Raw genomic sequence first — 22,620 nt, 5'->3', positions numbered from 1 at the left:
GTCATATCCTCACCGATGTGGAGGAAGTTGGGCGACGTGAAAGCGGTGTAGTCTTTGACGTGTCCACGCCAAGAGGTAGAAAAGTGGTGTGCGGACGGATTGGCTTTTTCGTGGAAACGTGGAATCTGAACTTTTTAGAATTCTTAGAGAAAAGGCGCAATGGTGTGTTTTTGTACAAGCATTTGTTAATGTGTAAGATAATTCCACTGAGAGATGGCTGTCTTAATGTATCGTTTATATTTATTTAAAGCCAGCAGCACCGAGTTCTACATCTGTTGGAGCTGGAAGTAGATCACCAACAAAAGCTGTTGCCCCCAGAGCAGGAAGTGGAGGGACAGTAAGGCAACGGTACGTTAATGTATTTATAGCAGCAAATTAATGTAAACAAATATATCCAATTTCCGGGATGTTTACATCTAAGTCGCAGACCTAATATGTGGAAGAATCCGTTTGCTGTTGGTATGCATACTAAATGACGCTTCTAAATTTAAAAAAAAATTAAAGCTCCTAATAAGGTAGATTTTACCTACAATAAATTTTGACTAACTTATAGGCTGTTCAGTAGTAAACACCAACAAAACATTCGTTCCAGTAGTAGGACCTACAGCTATGTCAAGAACAGATTTGAAGGTTATAGTAGACACTTTCTTCTATTTTGTTCCCCAAATTGTGCCTCCCACAGACGTATAGTGCTTCATAATGCACAAACAGCTGTTAGTCTTAAGGAGCTTTCCTTGCTTTTTCAATATCAGGATTAGCTAGAAGTGAATTACTGGTACTATTATTAATATGTGTGGTAGACGTAAGACAAGGGTAATAAGGGAGATTTTACCTACAATAAATTTTGACTAACTTATAGGCTGTTCAGTAGTAAACACCAACAAAACATTCGTTCCAGTAGTAGGACCTACAGCTATGTCAAGAACAGATTTGAAGGTTATAGTAGACACTTTCTTCTATTTTGTTCCCCAAATTGTGCCTCCCACAGACGTATAGTGCTTCATAATGCACAAACAGCTGTTAGTCTTAAGGAGCTTTCCTTGCTTTTTCAATATCAGGATTAGCTAGAAGTGAATTACTGGTACTATTATTAATATGTGTGGTAGACGTAAGACAAGGGTAATAAGGGAGATTTTACCTACAATAAATTTTGACTAACTTATAGGCTGTTCAGTAGTAAACACCAACAAAACATTCGTTCCAGTAGTAGGACCTACAGCTATGTCAAGAACAGATTTGAAGGTTATAGTAGACACTTTCTCTATTTTGTTCCCCAAATTGTGCCTCCCACAGACGTATAGTGCTTCATAATGCAGAAACAGCTGTTAGTCTTCATGAGCTTTCCTTGCTTTTTCAATGTCAGGATTAGCTAGAAGTACTGGTTTTGTCATGTGGACCATTACTGGTTCTCTTATTAATATGTATGGTAGACGTAAGACAAGGGTCAAATGTTACTGTGAATTTCGTCAAGGATCATGATATTTCTGTGAAATAATCTTTCAAAGCATAGAGAAGAGGACAGAAGTGCAGTTATGGTGTACCTATGTCTTCTGTTGTTGCATGCTGCACTTTGTAACTGCGGAATGAATTATATCAAGTGAACACGATGAATCGTCGTATTCCTGTGTAGAGATTCCAACAGAACCAGATTGCCACATTCCAACCTAACCTCGGCCTCGGACTTTGCTACAGGTCTGTTGTCACTGCATCAGGTTTTCTTCCTGCTCTCTGAATCAAATACAAATGCAGTCAGCCACTTGCCATCATGCATTGCACTGTACACTGTAACTGTTTTAGTCGAAGCACCATCTTGTTCCATATACCAGGTACTTACCTATTTAGTACTGTAAATCGCCTCCCATTCCTGGAAACATGTCCACACTACCATGACAGATTGTTTAAGCTTTGTTTGTAATATACTTTCTCAAAATATGACTGGTAAATATTCAAAATTCAGCCTTGATTTTCATAGTAGCATGATCAAAAGATGAATATATGCTGTTTCTTTAACTCATTATACATAGATCCAAACAATTTCTCTAGTTGTGGTAGAAATAATTTTATAAAAGATTTACTCTCCTCCCCCCCCCCCCCCCCCCCCCCCCGTGTGTGTGTGTGTGTGTGTGTGTGTGTGTGTGTGTGTGTGTGTGTGTGTGTGTGTGTGTTTAACCTTTAATTTGATTGCAAACCTGTGGTTTTATACAACTTGGTTACACCTCTTTCTCTTTTCACAGTAACATTTTAATGCTACCATTGGTACACCTGCAGCGCACCAGAAATTGTTATACACAGAGACATAAATAAACTGCAGCATGCATCCTTTCCATGAAAACTGTATAATATTTAACTTTGTGGTTGCTGACATCAAGTCTGTTGGAGACAAACTACAGTCACTATGTTTGGTAGCTTTACAGGGTCTTGCTGGACAAAAAAAGCAAAATTGTACTGGCACAAAAATATGGCTATGTGGCAATCTAGGGAAGAGTAGTTATTGCCATTCAGCATTATTCAAAGCAAGAATAATTCTCATTGGCTCCTGATACCAAAAGTGTTCAAAATTGGGTAAAGCAAAAGCTCGAAGTACCACCTGTTGGCTTTGACATGTGGTGATGCCAAGATGGCAAATGCTCCTATATCAAGCCGATACAGTACCGTGGCAATGGCATCACTCAAAAAAGAATTGTATGAAAATTATTTAATTGGAGAAATAGCAAGAAACTAAGGGGACAGCTGCAGGAATTAGGTGGTTTTGGGCAGGGACACACTACATATACAACAATCCTAATAATGAAGACATATCAAAACAAATTTGAACACAGAAATCAAGCAAACAAAATCCTCAACATTCAGTAAAAAAAAAAAAAAAAAAAAAAAAAAAAAAAAAAAAAAAAAAAAAAACTGAAAAATACTTTTATTGGAAGTTTTATGAACACATGCATAGCCCCAAAACCCAGTACTAGGAATTTAACTTGACCTATATTGCTCACACCAAATCCACAATGCCGCATACAACTACCACAAATCCGATATCTAATACTTCACATAACCAAAATGCGCCCTTATAACTAATACTAACATAACCTCACCAATGAAGGTAACACAAACACCACAATACTTACCAATCACAATCCAACATAATTAACAATTACTAACACATCTACCCAAATGTTGATAAAAATGCGCCAATTCCATTATACAAGAAATGCACAGTCATACACAACACACATACCACGCGTACTGCAATAAAAGATATAAAACCATAAAAACTTACGTACCAGCGACAAGTCAGCCGACACACAAATGTAGCAATAACAAAGATAATATGTAATCAACACTGTCACTCGAATGACCAGCTTTGATTTCTCAAATCAGGAGCTCCTCTGAATAGACTGCTGTTCCATCAACAGTCACTTATAATGGTTCCTGGTCCGAGATGCAGCAGCATTGGTCAATCTTGTACCTTCTCAGCAAATGTTATACTTCACAAACACGACAGTTGAAGCAAATAACTGTAGGAATTTAACTCGGGCCAGCATGTCATCGCTCATTGCGGCATATTCATGAACTTTATTGTCATATCCAAAATTAACAAAAAAACGAAACATAAAATTAAATCTCCAACCATAAACTTACACCACACTAATAATTCTAAACATGAACACAAATCTATTACCCCTAACTACCATCATCCGTGTAACTCACTAACAAACTGCCGCAGACTCTTCCAGTGTTATTCTCATGAACAAGCACTCAAGAAGTCCAGTAAATCACTAAAAGCACTCAAAAACAATTTAGAAACAAACATGTCACATTAGAGTGCCACTGCATACTTCAACATGCCCACTGCAAACACAGTTAATTTTAAATACTGCATGCCACAATGATGCCACACACAGTTATGTCACGAGTCAAAGCAGACAGGTGGTATTGCAATCTGCGGTTGATCCCAAAATTGGACTGCATCCTGATTTGTTGCATGCTACTGTTTCTTTTTAGTTCATACAAAGAATCACATGTATTAAGTATTAAACATCGAAAGTGCAGAATGTAGGTCATTTAATTGGATTAGTCAACAATCCAGTTCTGCACCAATACATCAGTGATGTCTATATTCTACATTAACTTAACGTTAATACAGTTATCTGTGCCCTAGCTGCAACCATAGTGGAGGGGCATCTGTTGAACAGCCAGACAAATGTGTGGTTCTAGAACAGGGACAGCAGCATTTTGAGTAGTTGCAGGGGCAACAATCTGGGTGTTTGGTTGACCCAGCCTTATAACATCAGCCAACGTGGCTTCTCCATTCTATAATGTGAACAGCTGAAAGCAAGAGGAAACCATAGCTGCCGTTCTGTATGGTTAAATTCTGGAGGTAAAATAGTCTCCCATTCGGATGATGATTTCGACACTCGATTGACTTGGCTTCCTCATCTTCGTCAGCTTAAGCAGAAGTGCTGGCAGCACCTCAATACCCTCCGTTGCCTGAGCAACACAAAGTGGGGTGCAGATCGCTCTATGCTGCTGCGGCTCTACAGAGCCCTTGTCCAATACCGAATTGACTATGGGAGTGTGGTTTGTGGTTCGGCAGTGCCCTCAGCTTTGCATTTACTTGACCCAGTGCACTGCGGGGTTTCACTAGCGATGGGAGCTTTTAGGACGAGTCCGGTCACCAGTGTACCGGTGGGGAGGCTGGGGTCCCTCCATTGCAAATGAGACGTGCGCAACTGCTCACCAGTTACGTAGCACACATTTGTAGTTCTCCTGAGCATCCAAATTACCGTCTCCTTTTCCGGCCCGCGTCAGTCCATCTCCCGCATTGGCGGCCCAGGTCAAGGCTAACAATTGCGGTCTGCATGCGGTACCTTCTCTGCGAACTGGAGTCCTTCCCTTCACCTCTGGTTGCAGTCCGTTCACATACGCGTCTACGGTGTACGCCTCGGCCACAGCTTCGTCTGGACCTTTCACATGGCCCTAAGGACTCAATTAACCCTGCAGCTCTCCGCTGGCACTTCCTCTCAATTCTTGACATGTTCCGGGGCTCTGAATTGGTTTACACTGACGGCTTGATGGCTGATGGTCATGTTGGCTTTGCCTATGTTCACAGCGGCCGTATTGAACAGCATTCCTTACCTGATTGATGTAGTGTATTCACTGCAGAGCTGCTAGCCATTCTTGTGCACTTCAGTATCTCTGTTCATGCCCTGGGGAGTCTTTTCTTTTATGTACTGACTCCTTGAGCAGCCTGAAAACTATTGACCAGAGCTACTATCGTCATCCTTTGGTAGTGTCCATCCTGGAGTCCATCTATGCCCTGGAACGGTCCATTCATTCAGTGGTGTTCGTCTGGACCCCTGATCACGTTGAAATCACAGAAAATGAACTTGCTGGCAGGCTGACCGAACAGGCTACACGGAAAACACTTCTGGAGATGGGTATCCCCGCAACTGACGTGCATTCGTTATTATGCCGCGAGGTTTTTCGGCTTTGGGAGATGGAATTGCAAAATCTCAGTACACACAATAAACTTTTAGCCATTTAGGGGACCACAAATGTGTGTAAGTCCTTGATGAGGGCCTCTCACAGGGACTCCATGGTTCTCTGCTGGCTCGCATTGGCCATGCCTGGGCGACCCACGACTACCTCCTGAGCTGTGAAGACCCGCCTGAGTGTTGGTGCGGTGCTCGGTTGACAATGGCCCATATTCTTCTGCTCTGTCCTCCTCCGGCTGCCCTGGGACTTCATCTTCGGTTGCCAGACTCATTATCATTGATTTTAGCAGACAACGCCTCATCAGCTGATTTGGTTTTACGTTTCATCTGAGAGGGTGGGTTTTATCATTCAATCTGAGGTTTAGCGCATGTCCTTTGTCCCTCTGTGTCCTCCACCCTAGTGCTTTTAGGGTGGAGGTTTTTATGTGTTGTAGGGTGGCTGGCTTTTCCTTTTTTATTTTCATGGTCGGCCAGCCACTGTAATCTGCTTCCTTGTTTCTCTCTCTTCTAAATGTTTCTTGCATCTTTGTCGTTTTCTTGTCCTTTTGTTCCTTTTAGTGTTCGTTGCCTTTTCTTCATTCTTGTTGTCTTTCCTTTCTTTCTGTTTTGTGTTATATGTCTCATCTGTTTTATTCTCACGCCTGTGGCATTGTTTTATTAGGAACAAGGGACCGATTACCTCATAGTGTGGTCCCTTTCCCCCTCTTCTAAACCAACCAACCCCATTCAGATCTCCAGGTGGCCACTACTCAGGAGCGGGAAACAAAACTGACATTCTACGGGTCAGAGCGTTGAACATTACATCCCTGGAGCAGGTGCACCATTTTCATAACACAAACAGGTGCATGGCGTAGTTTGTACACATGTAAAGAATAGCTGCATCTTTGTTACCAAGGTAAACATGTATGATCAAAATCACAGTTTAATTAAAAAGTGCTAAAATAAACATACATTATGTGAGCTAAATCACTGTTTAATTAAACAATAATAAAATAAACTTTCATTATGTCATTCTGTTGCTGCATACAAGTGTTACCCCACACTAATGACTTACCCCGAACATTAAACAGCACAGTTGTATTGAATCCATGCCAACCCTTTATTTGATTAATAATTATCTCATAAATAACTGCCTCAGTGTGGGATTGTGCTGCTAGCTCGGAATCTTGATCATTTTGTTGCACAGATGTTTTCTCACCCAGCTCGCTGTTTATTTTATATTACTGATGCTCACTTAGGCATGTGACAAAACAACTTATCACTGTTAGCTGAAGCAGTAATGAAGCAACAGGTACAGGCTTACAGTTGTAAAAGAACAATAAAATAGAAAACACTGCTTTTTTGTGATTTGTGCACTTTGAACTTAGGCACGTACCACGTCCGCTTGAGGGTTAGTAGGGCAGTTAGGTTAGAAAATTTAAAGAGGGAAATGGATAAGTTAAAATTAGATGTAGTGGATGTTAGTGAAGTTCAGTAGCAAGAGGAACAGGACTTGTGGTGAAGTGAGTATAGGACTGTAAATACAAAATCAGACATGGGCAATGCTGGAGTAGATCTAATAAGGAATAAGAAAATAGGGAAGCATGTAAACTGTTATGAACAGCACAATGAATGCAGTATAGTAGCCGATATACACAAAGCCAACGGCCACCACAGTAGTACTGTTAAGTCTATATGCCAACCAGTTCTGCAGATGAAGAATTTGAAGAAATGAATGATGAGATAAAAGAAGTTATTCAGATATTTAAGAGAGATGAAAATTTGTGATGGGGGACTGAAATTTGATAGTAGAAAAAGGAATAGAAGGAAGAATGGTAGAAGAATAAAGTAAAATGACTGGAGGAAAGAAAAGCAGCTGCATTCATATCAAGACCTCAGATGAAAAACCAATACTAAGCAAAGAAGGGAAAGCTGAAAGGAATATATAGATGGCCTACACAAGGGAAATGTACTTGAAAGCAATATTGTAGACAGGGGATATGATACCGTAAGAAGAATGTGACAGCAGTGGAAGATCTAAGTTGATACACAGCCCTTGGGAGCAGACAACATTCCTTTAGATCTTCTGATATGCTTGGGAGAGCCAGCCATAACAAAATCATTCCACCGGGTGTGCAAGATATGAGATGTATACCTGCAGAATTTAAGAAGAATGTAATAATTCCAGTTCCAAAGAAGGCAGGTGCTGACAGATTTGAAAATTACCAAACTATCAGTTTAATAAGTCATGCTTGCAAAATACTAACTTGGATTCTTTAAAGGAACAGCAGGTGTTCGACAATGTTGATTGTAATACATGCTTTGAAATTCTGAAGGTAGCGGGGGTAAAATACTGGGAGTAAAAGGTCATTTGAAACATGTACAGAAACCAGATGGCAGTTTTAAGAGTAGAGGGGCATGTAAAGAAAGTGGGCTCAAGGAGGGAGTGAGGCAGGATTGTAGCCTACCCCTGATGTTATTTTATCTTTACACTGAGCAAGCTGTGAAGGAAAGCAAGCAGAAATTTGGAAAGAGGATCAAAATTCAGGAGAAAGAAATAAAAACTTAAAGGTTTTGCCGATGACATTGTAATTCTGTCAGACAGCAAAGGACTTGGAAGAGCAGTTGAATGGAATGGAAATTGTCTCGAAAGGAGGATATAAGATAAACATCGACAAAAGCAAATCAAGGGTAATGGAATGTAGTTGATTAAACCAGGCAGTGCTGAGGGAATTAGATTTGAAAATGAGACACTAAAAGTGGTAGCAATATTATGAAATTATACCATAATATAATATTGTTACATTCCTTCTTGGATTTTCCACTGTTTGACTAAAATTGGTAGATGAGATTTGCTACTTCGGCAGTAAAATAACTGATGATGGTCAAAGTAGAGACAATATAAAATATAGACAGGCAGTGGCAAAAAAAGCATTTCTGAAGAAAAGAAATTTTGTAACATTAGATAAAGGTTTAAGTGTTAGGAAGTTTTTTTTATGGATGTATTTGTTTGGGGCATAGCCCTATATGGAAGTGAGACATGGACAGTACACATTTCAGACAAGAACAGAGTAGATACTCGACTGAAAAAAGGGATGGTAGATAGGAAACATTCTGAGACATCAGGGGTTCACCAGTTTAGTATTGGAGGGAAGTGCGGGAGACAAAAATTGTAGTGGGGGAACAAGAGTTGAACATAGTAAGCAGAGTCAAAAGGAGATAGGTTGCAGTAGTTTGGGAGATCTGGTAGCTTGCTTGGGTTACAGTAGCATGGAGAGCTGCATCAAACCAGTCCTTGGACTGAAAGCCACAATAACGGTATGAATGAAGAAATGACCAGTGGTTAATGCAACTAAGAACATGAGAAAATTAGAAAAATAAAATGTGACTAACCAACACTGTCACAGAAATAAGGGAATTTGGGCTGGAATGTTCCTTGTTGTTAATGCCTCCAAATGTATTAAATTCTTGGAAATATTGTGCAACAGGACATAAATTTATTCGTGGAATGCACTATATATTAAAGAATTTCGTGACACACAGCTAAACTAGCACCCTCCAACTTAACCTAGACCTCAGGTTACACTATAGTTCAGGTGCTCACTGCAGTGTCACACACAAAAGTCTAGCAAATAACACAACCCAAGATAAATTGTCCTCAGTCAATTGCCATCTCTGCAAGAACATTAGTTTAGGAAACATGACAGTCCAAGCCACCATCAACAAGCCTGTTATAAGAAACTTTTTACATCCAAGTAAGTGAAACACACAAACAAAAACTACCAGTATGATCCTCGTAAAATACAATGCCATTCTCCAAAGAATATAACAGTGGTTCGAATTGTTCACTAGACTGACTTACAAGAAAACCACACAGGAGACATACATTTGTATTCCTTTATATTTATGTTATGTGAAGTTCAGAACTCAAATATCAATCTGCCAAAGCAGTTTGATGCAGTTCTCAAAAATTCTCAAGAAAATCTGCTTTGAAGTTATCTGAACGGCTTTAGTTTCCTAAATGAAGATAGATTTTTGATAGGCCATGGCTCTGCGGTAGAATTTTCATGCAGTGTGGTCATATTCTATTCATGGGTGATGCAAATTTTTAACAAAGGTGCATTTTCTATGAACATTTTCATGAAGTGTCAAATAAATAAAGAAAAAAGTTGTATTTCTATTTAAACAATTTTGTATTAACAATATTTTCCAGAAGATCATTAATCAAACATTTATATTTGCAATGAAAACTGAATTTTTGTGTGAGATGTGTTGTCAGAAATGAGATTCTGTACATTTTTTAGATTTGTGCCTTTTTTTAAAAAAAAAAAAAGACAATTACCAGTAGGTATGTGATGATCAGTATATATTTGATGGATTGTATATGTAAACAACCTATATATTGAACTGAATGGAAAAGAAACAATAATGACCAAAATGAGGCTTGAACCGGCGATTATCAGTCTCAAGCACTTCAGATATATTGTTTGTTTCCATCTTTATGTATCCGATGCTTCACAAAAAGCTGGTAGAAGTACCTTGGTTTAAAAATTTGCATTGGTCAGGAGTCAAACCAGTAGTGCCCAGTTGGTATGTAAGCAAGCAATGTAGATTAAGATCCTAAAATAGTAACAATTTGGGGAAGGGGAGGGGGGCATTGACATGCAGTCTCTGTGTGAGTTGCCCTTCTTTCAGACAGGATGGAAATATTGAAGCTGTCGATACTTCCCATCTGCTGTGACATCAGACAGACCTGGGGCCAAACAACAACCCAGTATGCCCTGCAACTAATATTTCATTCTCACATTCACTGGCCTAACCTACTGTAGAACTCTGCCTATACTACAGATTGACAGGTAAACACAACCTACATTCCCAGTTGAACATAAAAACAACATTAACACAACATAGGAGACGTCAGAGAATAATTTCAGATGAACTGAATGCATGTATTTCCAGGAATGCTGATTCCTGGTAGCAACTTTTCAGATTACCTCAATCAGGATGGGATCATTTTACGGTACACATTCCCAGTGAAATGCATTGTTACATCAGAATAAATAACAACTAGTTAGTTATTATTTCTGGGTATTTCACTGTAGATTTTCTGAAAGAGTCTGATAATAAGCTTGACCTTAGCACTTTCAGTTTGACATCAGTTACTGATTTTCCTACTTGGGTTGTACAGGAAAGTAGCATGCTGATAGATAATATTTTTATAGACCAAGATAAACTTAATCAAATAAAAACTTTTCCTGTTAAGAGTGGTTTTTCTGATCGTGATGCACAGCTATTTACAATATATGACATAGCACCATACAGTAAAGCAAAACCATCCTCCAAAATAGTGCATTCAATTAAAGATTTAACAACCGCACATTTTAGGGAAAACTTGCAACAGTTAGACTGGGATGAGTTGTATGGGGAACCTGATGCTAATTTAAAATTTATCCTATTTCATGATACATTTGTGACTATATATATGAAAACAAAACTTCCTGGCAGATTAAAACTGTGTGCCCGACCAAGACTCTTAACTCGGGACCTTTGCCTTTTGCAGGCAAGTGCTCTAGTAGAGCACTTGCCCGCAAAAGGCAAAGGTCCCGAGTTAGAGTCTTGGTCGGGCACACAGTTTTAATCTGCCAGGAAGTTTCATATCAGCGCACACTCCGCTGCAGAGTGAAAATCTCATTCTATATGAAAACAGTTTTCCTAAGAAAACAGTGAAACCTAATTGTAAGAAACCATATAAAAAGCATGGCTTACTAAAACTTCCTCGTAAACAGATAAGGGAAATGTTTCTTATAGCTAGAAGGAGTAATGACCCAGAAACAAACATTATAAAAACTACTGCACTGTATTAAGAAAAGTTATTAAAAAGTCCTGAAGTATGTGTATTTTGTCTGAGATTAGCTCCTCTGATAATAAAATTAAGCAATTTGGAATATTGTTAAAAGAGAAACAGGGCAGGTAAGGAAAATAGGATCCAGCTATTCATTAGAAAATGCAAGGCTGTATATGGAAGAGGCAATACCAATGCAATGTAATAAAACTGAAATTCAACCCACCTCTTGTACTGAAATTAGGAAAATAATAAATTCACTCAAAAGTAAAAGCTCGCATGGAATTGATGATGTTTCCAACAGAGCCCTAAAAGCTTGTTCCCAGCAGGTATGAATGAGTCTCGGCCATACTAAACTTTACCGGACACCATTCTTGATACCTCCTCAGTTACAGGACTCTGCTGATTTTTGCTGACTATCTGTACTACTGATTTCAACCTTCTGCATTTCTCTATCTAAATGTGAATTAAACCATTTGTGCACTCCCCCACTCATAACATAATACTTAAGCTCATCTAGAAGAATTTCATGATTCACACAGTCAAAAGCCGTTGAGAAAACAAATACATCACAATGGGTGATGTTCAGTTTTTCAGTTCAGTTGATCAGTGAAAGCATATATAGCATTTTCTGTTGAAAAGCCTTTCTGAAAACCAAACTGACATTTTGTTAGTATTTCATTTTTACTAACATGCAATGCTACTTTTGAATACATAACTTTTTCAAGAATTTTGAATAAAGCTGTCAGAAGTGAGGTTGGGTAGCAACTGTTAGCATCCGTACTACTATCCCCATTTTTATGCAATGATTTAGCAATAGCATATTTCATTCTGCCCAGAAAAATGCCCTGTTTCATTGACCTACTACTTTCGAGCAGTTGTTGCAGAGCTTTGCAACAACTGCTCAAAAGTAACGCGCTCCTGAAGTAGCGTGAACATCTCGAACTAATTTATGAGCATAACTTGATGTCATAGGAGAAACGATGTATATGACATAATCTGTTACCAAAAAAATCATCCGTAAAATACTTAAAAATGGCTGAAATTGTACAATCATACAGGAAATAAAGAAAATTGCAGCTGAAGGCTTCAAGAAATCATTCAAATAATGTAATTGGGTTGGGCAATTTAACACCACTGCGAGCATGTTGGTGTGACATTCTAAACCTGACAGCTGCCACTGCATTGCAATCAGCCACTTATTCTGGTGAATAAAGCTGCATTTGGTGGACGCTGGCGGGATGTTTCTTAAATATCACTGCTTGTTTCAGAGGGTTCCAGTATGAATTGTATTTTGGTATAGTTACTACTAATAATATCACAGGCTATCTCAGTTTCAGTGCACATTCCACTTACATTGGTGTTCTTAACTCTCATCAGTGCATAGTAAATTTATTGCAGCAAGTTATTAACATCATGTTTGAATTTGAGCTGTTGTATTTCTCATCCATATCATGCCATTCATCAGTTTGCAATCTGTTTTGTTTCTATTTTTTCTTTCTCCTCCTTTTTGTCACATATCCAATAAAATAAACACCAGTTTTTGAATAAAGCTGGCAGAAGTGAGGTTGGGCAGTAACTGTTAGCATCAGACCTAGTATCCCCATTTTTATGCAATGATTTAACAATAGCATATAATGCAAACAGTAAACAGCATATAATGTACAGTTCATGTTTGTTTTGCTCATCTACCAGTTTTTCATGTATTATGTTTATTATTATAATTATTTTTAGTAAAACCACATCCAGCACAGCATCGTCAGGACGTAGCCGGAACCAAGGACCAGGAAGTGGAGGCATGTGGAGGTTCTACACAGATGACTCTCCTGGAATAAAAGTGTAAGCAATAACACCTTAAATTTTGGTGGTACTTAAGTCTTCAGTTATCCAAGTCTTGTGTTGCCTGCTTTCTTTTCATGCCAGTCCTCTTAGGATTTTTATGTAGGTTGTTTTATCAGCCACCTTCCATATGTGTTAATTCAACACACTTTTTTTTTTTTTGGAGGGGGGGGGGGATCTTTGTGTGATTTCCACAACCCAAAGAAAAGGCTTCACTGATCCATTTTGCTGTAACAATCTTTCTAGTAGAAGTTCATAACAGTATTAGTTGTGGCGTCATCTAGCAGGGACTGCAAAGCTTCTAACGACAGTTCATTTCCAGAATGAGAAGTTTGGAAGGTAGGAGATACTGGCAGAAGTAAAGATGTGAGGACCGGGCGTGAGTCGTGCTTCGGTAGCTCAGATGGTAGAGCACTTGCCCGCGAAAGGCAAAGGTCCCGAGTTCGAGTCTCGCTCGGGCACACAGTTTTAATGTGCCAGGAAGTTTCATGACAGTTCATTTATTTCATTCAGTTGCCTAGAGCAAGGTCAGGTGTTCTGTAGTTATATATTAAAGTTTAACATTGACATTTCTCTTCACTATAAAGTGAAGATAATGGTGTTTCTTGTTTTTAATGTTGCTTTATGTTGTTTTACTAGTTCTATAAGCTCCTCCATATAAAAATCATCCTCAAAGTACACATTCACATTTTAATCCATTCAGCATGTCAGCTTTTTCCATTGCCATTGTCTTTAATAACAGATTGGTATGCTACATTAACTATTACAGTGACATATAGCCTCTGTTTAAGTTCTACAATAGTTGCTCCATGAACCATTTCAGGCCTGTAATGATTCATCTGCTCATAGTAGTTAATTGTTTTTCTTAGTTGTAAGCCAGGAGACACTTCTATACAACAGCAAATTAAATGAAAGCATGCAAGACTATAATTCTTCTGCTCTTCCCCCATGGGAACAGCATTACTCCTATATGTCACATTTTCATTTCATTTCATTGAGTCCCATAGTGTCTTCGAACAGCACTTTAACAATATTTCTTAAAAACCAAGTATGCCACACAGCGGTATCACCTCTCTCCATTGTAATTTTGCATCCATTAATTTTGTACCTGAAGTTAAGGTCTCTAATAGCTGTAGTTATGAGTGCAAGTTTTTTACTTGTTCTGTCTTCCTCTTTTTACTGGGTGTTTGTAGCCTAGTTGAACCAGTCCCCCCTGTTCTTCACAGCATTTTTCCTTACAAACTTTTATGACATTGTTTTTATGAATCTTCAAATTGTCTGCTGTTCTTTAGACTACCTTTCTTAGAGGTAATAGAATTGCATCATATTCTCTCTCTCTCTCTCTCTCTCTCTCTCTCTCTCTCTCTCTTATCCTCAAAACATTCCCACACTGAGCCCACAAACTCAGGTGAATGACCATGCAAAATGTGAAGCAGATCACTGAATTTTCCTTTTATCAAGCACACTTTTCTGCACATTTCTGGGGAAAAAAAAAAAAAAAGAAACTCAACTGTCAAGTTACAGGCCAGTTGTATGCATCTGAGTAGTAACCATAGCAAAGAGATTTGAAAGCAGTGAACGGAACTAAGGTGCAACCCTGTGTGTTCTCAGATTGGTTGTCCCTATGGTAGCAGCACTGTAAACAGTGAGATGTCGGTCATTTTGTTGTTCCGATCCAGTTGTAGAAAATGGTAATGTGTGGATAGTGAGGGATTTATGGCATGTGCTCATGACTGTAAAAAATTTTTTAAATTATTTACTCTAGGAATAGAGAGAGATGTGTATTATTCTGTGCCCTACTACTAAGAACATTACTGCCAGTGATGAAATAGTATAATGATGTAGATGATTATATAACAACATGCACTACCACCTGAGGCAGTAATGTTAGTATTCAGTTGATACATGAATTTCTGAATAATTTAACTTTGGTATTTTTCTTAAGTCATTGTTATTGTTGGGAAATACAAGGGTAAGTCAATTATTATCTGCAAAGTAGTTATAAAATGTTATTGTAATTAAATAGGAAACTTACAAGAACATAATTTTGTGACATAGTCTCCTTGCATTTCAATGCACTATGGCCATCATTGTAGAAGCTTCCTGATGCCCTCATAAAAGAAAGTTCTCAGTTGAGCTGCAAGCCAGGAATGCACCGCTTCTTTCACTGCTTCGTCTGAGGCAAATCAGCAGCCCCTTAATGGTTTTGAGTGGACCAAACAAGTGATAGTCAGAAGGGACAAGATTGGGACTTTATGAAGGATGATCCAGTACTTCAAATTTGAGTGTCTGGAGTATTTCAGCAATGGGGGCAGCAGTATGCAGATGGGCATTGTTGTGCAACAATACACCACCTTTTGACTGCAATCCTCAGCGTTTGCTTCGAATTGCAGGCTTTAGCCTGGCAGTAAGCATTTCACTGTAACATACATTGTTTATTGTTGTGCCCCCTTTCCCCATAATGTTCCAGTACTGGAGCTTGTGTGTCCCAAAAAACCGTAAGAATCAGTTTTCCTGTGGACAGTTGGGTCTTGAAGTTTTTCTTGCATGACAAATTTTGATGTTTCCATTCCATACTCTGCCGTTTACTGTCCATCTCGTAATGATGGCTCCATGTTTCGTCACCAGTAATGATACTGTCTAAGACTCTAAGAAGTCGTCCCCTTCGTTTCAATAGTGATCCAAATGTTTTTGCAGATGTCAAAGTGTGTTTGTTGTTTTGGGACCCATCTTGCACAAACTTTATGAAACCCAAGTATGTTGTGGAGGATTTTGTGGGCGGAACCGTGACTGATTTGCAGATGATGTGCCACTTCTGCAGTAGTTAATCATCTGTCTAAGAGAATCATTTCACATGAATGCTCAATGGTTTCTTCATTTTTGGCAGTAAACAGTCGTCCAGCTCCTTTATTTGTAACACTAGTGACCATTTCGGAATTTTTCAACCCATTCGTAGACACTCCGGTGGAAAAAGACTGTTCCCGTACTGTACCGGAAGTCTTCGATGAATTTTGGCCCGATATGCCTTCCGACCACAAAAAACAGATCACTGAACGTTGCTCTTCTTTGGTGCAAGTAGATAGCAGAGCAGGCATGATTAACAGCATGGCAGCAATAACGAAACTAACCTAGCAGCTTGAAAATTGCAAAGATATAACAACCAATAAACAAAGCATGTGTCATCAACGTAAAACAACAGTACTACCAAAATAAACAAAAGTATAATTAAATTGCAGATACTAATTGACTTATCCTCGTATGAAAGGATTTGTGGTTTGGCTACAGACTTAAGCTGAATTGTCCCTCTGTTCTTGACTTTTTTCCCTAACATTTGTTCATTTACAAATAATCTATTGCAGGGGCCCTGTCCCAGTGCTCGTCATGTCACTGCTATTCATTGCCTCCGTTTTTATGCTGCACATATGGGGAAAGTACACAAGAAGCACATAAAATGGGAGAGATGCAGCAAGAAGGCATTCTGTCCACAAACAATTCCAGTCCAATCATGTACTGATCATTCCACGACAAACATGTTAAAATGTTCCAGTGTTATTCCTCTTTTATATGTAGAGCAAAATAAATAAAAAATATATATATTTATGTTCAAAAAGCTTTATCTGCCTATGTTCAAGAGTTAATATTTTATAAATACATTTAAGTACAAAAATAATTTATTTTCATCATTTAACAGGTATTTAGATATATTTTTTATGACTTACAAAACCTGACACCTACAGTTTTGTGAACTGCTATAATCTGGAAATTATAGAATATTTCAGCAATTAGACTATGAACAGTATATATCTCAGTACAGAAAGACACCAATAAAATTCTCATAAGACAGATAAACTTTAAATTTCTCATAAGCTTTTTCCACAACTTAGATAAAGTAATTTTTCTTTGTACTGACAAATACAGTAAAGTACTTTCTCTACAATAAGTGGTCTGGGAAAGTATTTTCTAACATACAACACAATTAAAATAAGATACTGCTCAGTCTCTTTGACTGTGACTGCTTGGTAAAGTCTCACATATATTAAATTATTCATACAATACACAAGTGCACTGAAACAATCATTGCATAAACATTATGAAATTATTCAGGAACAATAGAATACTAATTTGCCGTTGCATTTAACAAATCTATTGGGCACATTCAGCACATTAAGTGTATTGCATATAAAATGACAAATTTTAACAATGCTTGTAACAGGGACAACATTAAAGAGCCACAATGTTTTCACAATTCAAATTACACTAAATGATGGATTATGTTGATTTAAAAAAAAAAAAACTTTTTCTGAAGATTGCATCATAAATTGGTGTAAACCTAGTGGTACAGATTGACTACCTTCTATCCATTGCATTCCATGCATGGTGAGAAACCATTAGCCAAACTTTCACATTCTCTTTGGGAAGAATAGAAATTCTGAAGAAAACATTTTAAAATTCTTTAGATTGTATGAATTGGCTTTAAACCAGGAGAGACAGCATAGAGAAGTAAAAGCAAAAGTTTGCCAGCTGAAGGATCTTAATAGGGAAGAAAATAATTTATCTATCAAAACAGCTGAATGTAGTAATGTACAATCACATGCAATGTTAAGTCATTGTGAAACATAAGTTACCTCACAGTAAGGATCACTACAAAAGTATCAAAGTAAGTACGACTGTGCACCTTCAGATTCTGTTTTCCTGATGGGTTTTCAGTGATGTATAATGATATTGTTTGACAAAGAATCAAATTTTCAGAAAGGTATGTCCTCAATTTCAAGTCTATTATGTGAACGATAAATGACAATATGTTGCAAAAACAACGAAAGTATCCACAAAATAACTAGATAAAATGAAATTTTATATAATTTGTGTGCCTTGACTGGTATAATAGCTCAAACTACCGAACAATTCATACATAAAATACTTACATTGAGCACAAAGCATTTTGAAAATTGGAAACTTTCATAAAATCAGAAAAGTTCCACAGTAAAGTGGAAAATAAAAATAATCCCTTAAGACTGCTTAATAGCGCTCATGATCTGCTGCACAAAAGGGGGAATAAGAACAATATTCCATTCACTCCCATATAAAATAATATCCAGTGCAGTTCAAACCAGGATAGAAGATGGACTAGGGCAAATACCTAACAAGATTTTGAAAATTAGATCATGTGCTGAATAGATCTTCAGCATAAAGAATTCAAAGGTAGAAGAAGCAAGCTTGCTGTAATTTTTATCAACTTTAAAGAAAGCCTGCAGATTCAATACATATTTTGGGGTCTTAAAACATTTGGAATGGATAGCAAAACAAGAAATCTTAAGCGAAGACTTACCAACACCAAATAACAGGTGAAATTCACGGGAGTGACATCAGAGTCCTGTAATATGTCATGCCAAAAGGAATCTCATATGAAGGCATTCGGATTGGAAGGGAAAAATGGTCTAGGATAGACTGACTGACATACACAGCCTAATGTCTCAGTCATTGGCAGCGACTTGGGAACAGCAAAATCAAGAGCTGAAGAGCACAAAATCATAGCAAAAGTAACAAAACTCACTGGATAAGACTGTTATAAAGTGCATTCTACAGACAGACTGACGTATGACATTTGCTGGTGCATCATGTAGTGCATCACCATACCTCCCACATTTTTATGTACACATCTATGAACAGATACAACAGACTGACAAAAAGAATTTTCAGCTTCTGTAATCAAAGGAAAAAGAGGGTAAATAAAAAACACTGGCACAACACAAAATCAAGAGTGATGAAGATTAATACAAAAACCGCCAAAGTGGTTCACAGATGGCCTAAATCAAACCTGAATAGATGAAAGTTGCATTGCAAATACTACATACTTATTATATATCAAACACAAAAAAAGGGGGGGGGGGGAATTTTTCTGTTCCTGTATATTCAGGTTTCATGACAGTTTACTACATCTGGAATGAGGTAAAACCTTGTGTAATAACAATAATAAAAGCTGAAAGTCGAACAATCATGCTGCACAAATTACTCTATAGCAAACAGAGAGGTTTGGAAGGAAAAAGCAGTTTTATGTGTAACATTTTACACAATACATTCGCTGAGTAAATTTAATCTTCAGAAATATTTAAAGGCAAGAAAAAGTTACAAGAACATGATGTGCAGAAAGTTGTTGATGTTAATGATCCATAAATTAATGGAGTAACTACCAGCTAATAAAAATTGTAGTAATTGACTGCTCGAGATATATTTAAGAATACAAAGTGCTGTCATTTGCTTGATAGTGGTACTTCACAAAACAGAACATGGCTAGCTTTGTTAATAAAATTTGTCTCTTAAATATCAAATTTTGTTAAAAAAGAAAAGGTTGGCTTTTGCAGCTAACATTTGGACCCTGAAATATTACTGTTATACCACCTACTGCTGACAGAAATGAGATCATACATAAATACTGGGGAAAAAATCAAAATGTCACATACAATTAGTTAATGATATGAATAAAAAAGAATAAATTAGTTACATTAGTGTTGCAGGCATTAGCAAATTTTTCTCTACCATTAGCTTCAATGCCAGCCCAAATATCATGTACCATGTTTCCAAGTAAACAATTCCATCAAGGTTCATATTTCTGCAAAAAGCTCTATCACACATTTAACAGTATTACCTCCTGTCTTTGGCTGAATGAATATGACTTAACAAATGTCCAAAATAAGAGTACACTTGAGATCATCAAGAAGTGGATTAGCACTTAAATGAATAATATCAATCTGTTACACTGACTCTCATTACATACATTATATGCAATAAAGATTTACTGAAGGGCAATGTCAGTGATCTCTCCTTTCTTAGCATCTCAACTGCAGTAAATAAAGCAAATAAAAAACCAGGAATTTTGCTGTTTCTTTTAGTTATCTTCACCAAATTACTCAACTAAGCCTTCCTTATGATAATTCCTCAGCCCAGTTTCAACTCTGTGAATTACAGCTGAATAAGGGTTAAATTTTCAGTCATTAAGTTGGTTCATAATTAATTAAGTCACACTTTGTTTTCATTAAAAAAAAGTTTGAGTCTAATGCTTATAAACTTCTGCTAACTTTGCAATGGATAACTTATAAAATCTGTTGCAGATGTTGGGCAATTATATTTACCACAATTAAAAAAATACCCTGAAATTGCTTTTATTAGACAACTGTCATTCCTTGGCCCCAATAAGGGGGAAAACCATTCTCTCTCACATGTAACTCACAGTGTTTTGTGAATGTCTTCACGCATTCATACACACACATAAATATTTAAAATTTCATTTTGAAACAATTTTATACAACTAAATAACTGTGCAAATTTCTCTCTCTTTATGGAAACTATAGTTAAAACAGCAGCCACAACTTATATAAAGATATTATGACAATACCTCATCTACCTAACTATAATTTACAATTATACTGTGCAACACATACACAATTTCAAAACTCAGTTTTGATTTTAAAACAATATTATGCAAAACAATGTACACAATGTAGGAAAGTAAAATTACTTTCAGTATTTATTTACAAACAATCTCCAACTTAACATATTTGCTCGCAGGCAAGAATGCACGCACACACGCACACGCACACGCACACACACACACACACACACACACACACACACACACTATACAATTTCTGAGGCACTTCTTGGTATCACCACCGAGTGGTTACACAATAAATCTAAGGCAGTGATTTAATCATTAAGCTCTGTCTTCACATATGCACAATCACTGGAATATCTCAGTTCACATTAACAGTCACAATAAAATACATATTTACACTTCAAGTCTCATGTACTTATAAAAATCCTGAAAGGCTCTTGAGTTAACCATTTTAATTTGACATCGAAGAGTCCATAGCCTCATTAATTGCAAGATCAGAATGATCAGCTTCTGTCTGTAGAGTGATCATCATCTTTTCATCATTTGATGAACTGCCATCAGATGAGACTGATTGTGTGGATGTTGCAGCTTCCTATATAAGAGATGAAAATTTATTGTGAAAAAATACATTCATAATGACAGTGATTTTGCCCCATGCTAGTGAACATCATTGCGCCTGAAATTACTACTACTGATTCACTTACAAAAAAACTAACAACTGAGAAATTTCAGTGTACAGTAAACAAGCAGAATCAACAGTTATACTAGATTTCAAGTATAATTGAGAATGTTACAAATTAAATGAAAAATACACTAGTTGCAATAATATTCATTTGATGTCCAACATGTTAGAAGTTTTCACTATCCCGATTTCAGAGGGATGTTGTGGATTGAATGAATAGTACTAGTGTCTGTTGCAGTGTATTTTGTGATTTAATGAACATGTTTTTCAGTACGTTAAAAATGCACAAACATTATACATTCCTGACTGTGTGTGTTGTTAGCTGAAGTTTCATTTTTATAAATTATTTTTGTGGTAACAGGCAGATGAGCTTGTGTAACTCTCAGCTTGATTTTTCAAGGATTTGTTAACATCAGTACAATTTTTCCAGTGACACTCCTCATTTTACTCATATCTTGGAAACAGTGAAATGAGCACCAAGCAACTGTTAGGTCTCACAAGGGGCTTTATGGACTGGCCTCCTTTGATTTTCTTTATTCTTTTAGTATTGAAGGCCAGTGCCCAGACATTAATTTCCCAAAGAGGAAAACCTCTACACAGAAGATTTCAAACCATTATTACACACAAAACATTTACAGTATCTTATGAAAGTTGCCTGTAGTTGAGTGCATAGCTTTTAATTCTTGTAAACATAAACTCACTGGCTCGGTTCTGGTTGTAGTAACATTTTTTTAAACTTGTACATAATACCCTTTTATTTGTAATTAGTAATCACAGGAAAATATGAGTACTCATAATAAATTAAATTTGATCAAAATTGCTGAATGTCTTATTGTTCAAAGAAGCTATATTCAATTCCATAAGACTAGTCTTTAATTGCTAGAAAAAAGTATTGTATTTTCTATTTGTTATACTGTATTTTTATACCAAATTTTCATTTACTGCGAGTACTGCCGTTTTCATGAGACTAGTAATTTTACTTTACTAAGAATTGTGATTCAGTTTTTTTAATTAATAGTTCCCGTTGACAATTGTTACAGAATTCAAATAAAAGTAAAAGCAAAAGCAAAAGTTGCTACTAGCAAGAAATGAACCAGTGACTTTGAAATTGTAAGAGCCATATGCTACACATTCAGCTACCAGAGACACTGATAAAATGTTTCACACTTAAGAGTGAAATCTTCAGTTCTCCAAAGGTGATCTTATCCTGGTTGAGCTCTTCATACCCTATAAGTGTGAAGAAGATTGAAGATGGCCAGTCTGTAAACTCCTGTTGTTAAATTAAGTAATGCATGGTTACCAGGGAGAAAATTGAAGAGGCTTCCAGAGAAAACTTTGATAAATGTGGAAGTTCAGTATGATTAAATGTAATCAACATAATAGAGCACAGAGGTACAGG

General features: G+C 37.2%; 2 protein-coding genes and 1 non-coding gene across 4 annotated transcripts in view; 2 read left to right on the top strand and 1 right to left on the bottom strand.

Annotated features, from left to right (window-relative positions):
• Positions 1-3: 3 nt before the first annotated feature.
• LOC126260184 (protein transport protein Sec61 subunit beta) lies at positions 4-16,763 on the top strand. Its single transcript, XM_049957458.1, has 4 exons — positions 4-162; positions 251-348; positions 13,045-13,149; positions 16,509-16,763. Exons 1-4 carry the CDS (start codon positions 160-162, stop codon positions 16,597-16,599), a joined length of 297 nt encoding a protein of 98 aa, XP_049813415.1. The 5' UTR covers positions 4-159; the 3' UTR covers positions 16,600-16,763.
• Positions 14,963-15,032, top strand: LOC126261401 (small nucleolar RNA Z195/SNORD33/SNORD32 family). Its single transcript, XR_007546703.1, has one exon. It is a non-coding gene; the product is annotated as a small nucleolar RNA Z195/SNORD33/SNORD32 family (small nucleolar RNA).
• LOC126260182 (transcription factor Sp4-like) overlaps positions 16,757-22,620 on the bottom strand; it is a 96,278-nt gene continuing 90,414 nt past the window's right edge. For both annotated transcript variants that reach the window (XM_049957451.1, XM_049957452.1), the window contains exon 12: positions 16,757-21,131. In XM_049957451.1, the coding sequence (XP_049813408.1) occupies positions 20,991-21,131 (141 nt within the window). In that variant the 3' untranslated portion in view covers positions 16,757-20,990. The remainder of the gene's footprint in view (positions 21,132-22,620) is intronic.

The sequence above is a fragment of the Schistocerca nitens genome, chromosome 5 (genome assembly GCF_023898315.1).
Source record: "Schistocerca nitens isolate TAMUIC-IGC-003100 chromosome 5, iqSchNite1.1, whole genome shotgun sequence".
In the NCBI taxonomy this organism is placed as follows: Eukaryota; Metazoa; Arthropoda; class Insecta; order Orthoptera; family Acrididae; genus Schistocerca; species Schistocerca nitens.
The sequence above is the reverse complement of the archived record's forward strand: the minus strand, read 5'-3'. Positions and strand labels throughout refer to the sequence as shown.

Excerpts from the sequence above, each read along its gene's own strand:
- LOC126260184 (XM_049957458.1), top strand. Across the intron at positions 349-13,044 it reads GGAGGGACAGTAAGGCAACG|TAAAACCACATCCAGCACAG; the intron begins GTACGTTAATGT and ends AATTATTTTTAG. Across the intron at positions 13,150-16,508 it reads GACTCTCCTGGAATAAAAGT|GGGCCCTGTCCCAGTGCTCG; the intron begins GTAAGCAATAAC and ends AATCTATTGCAG.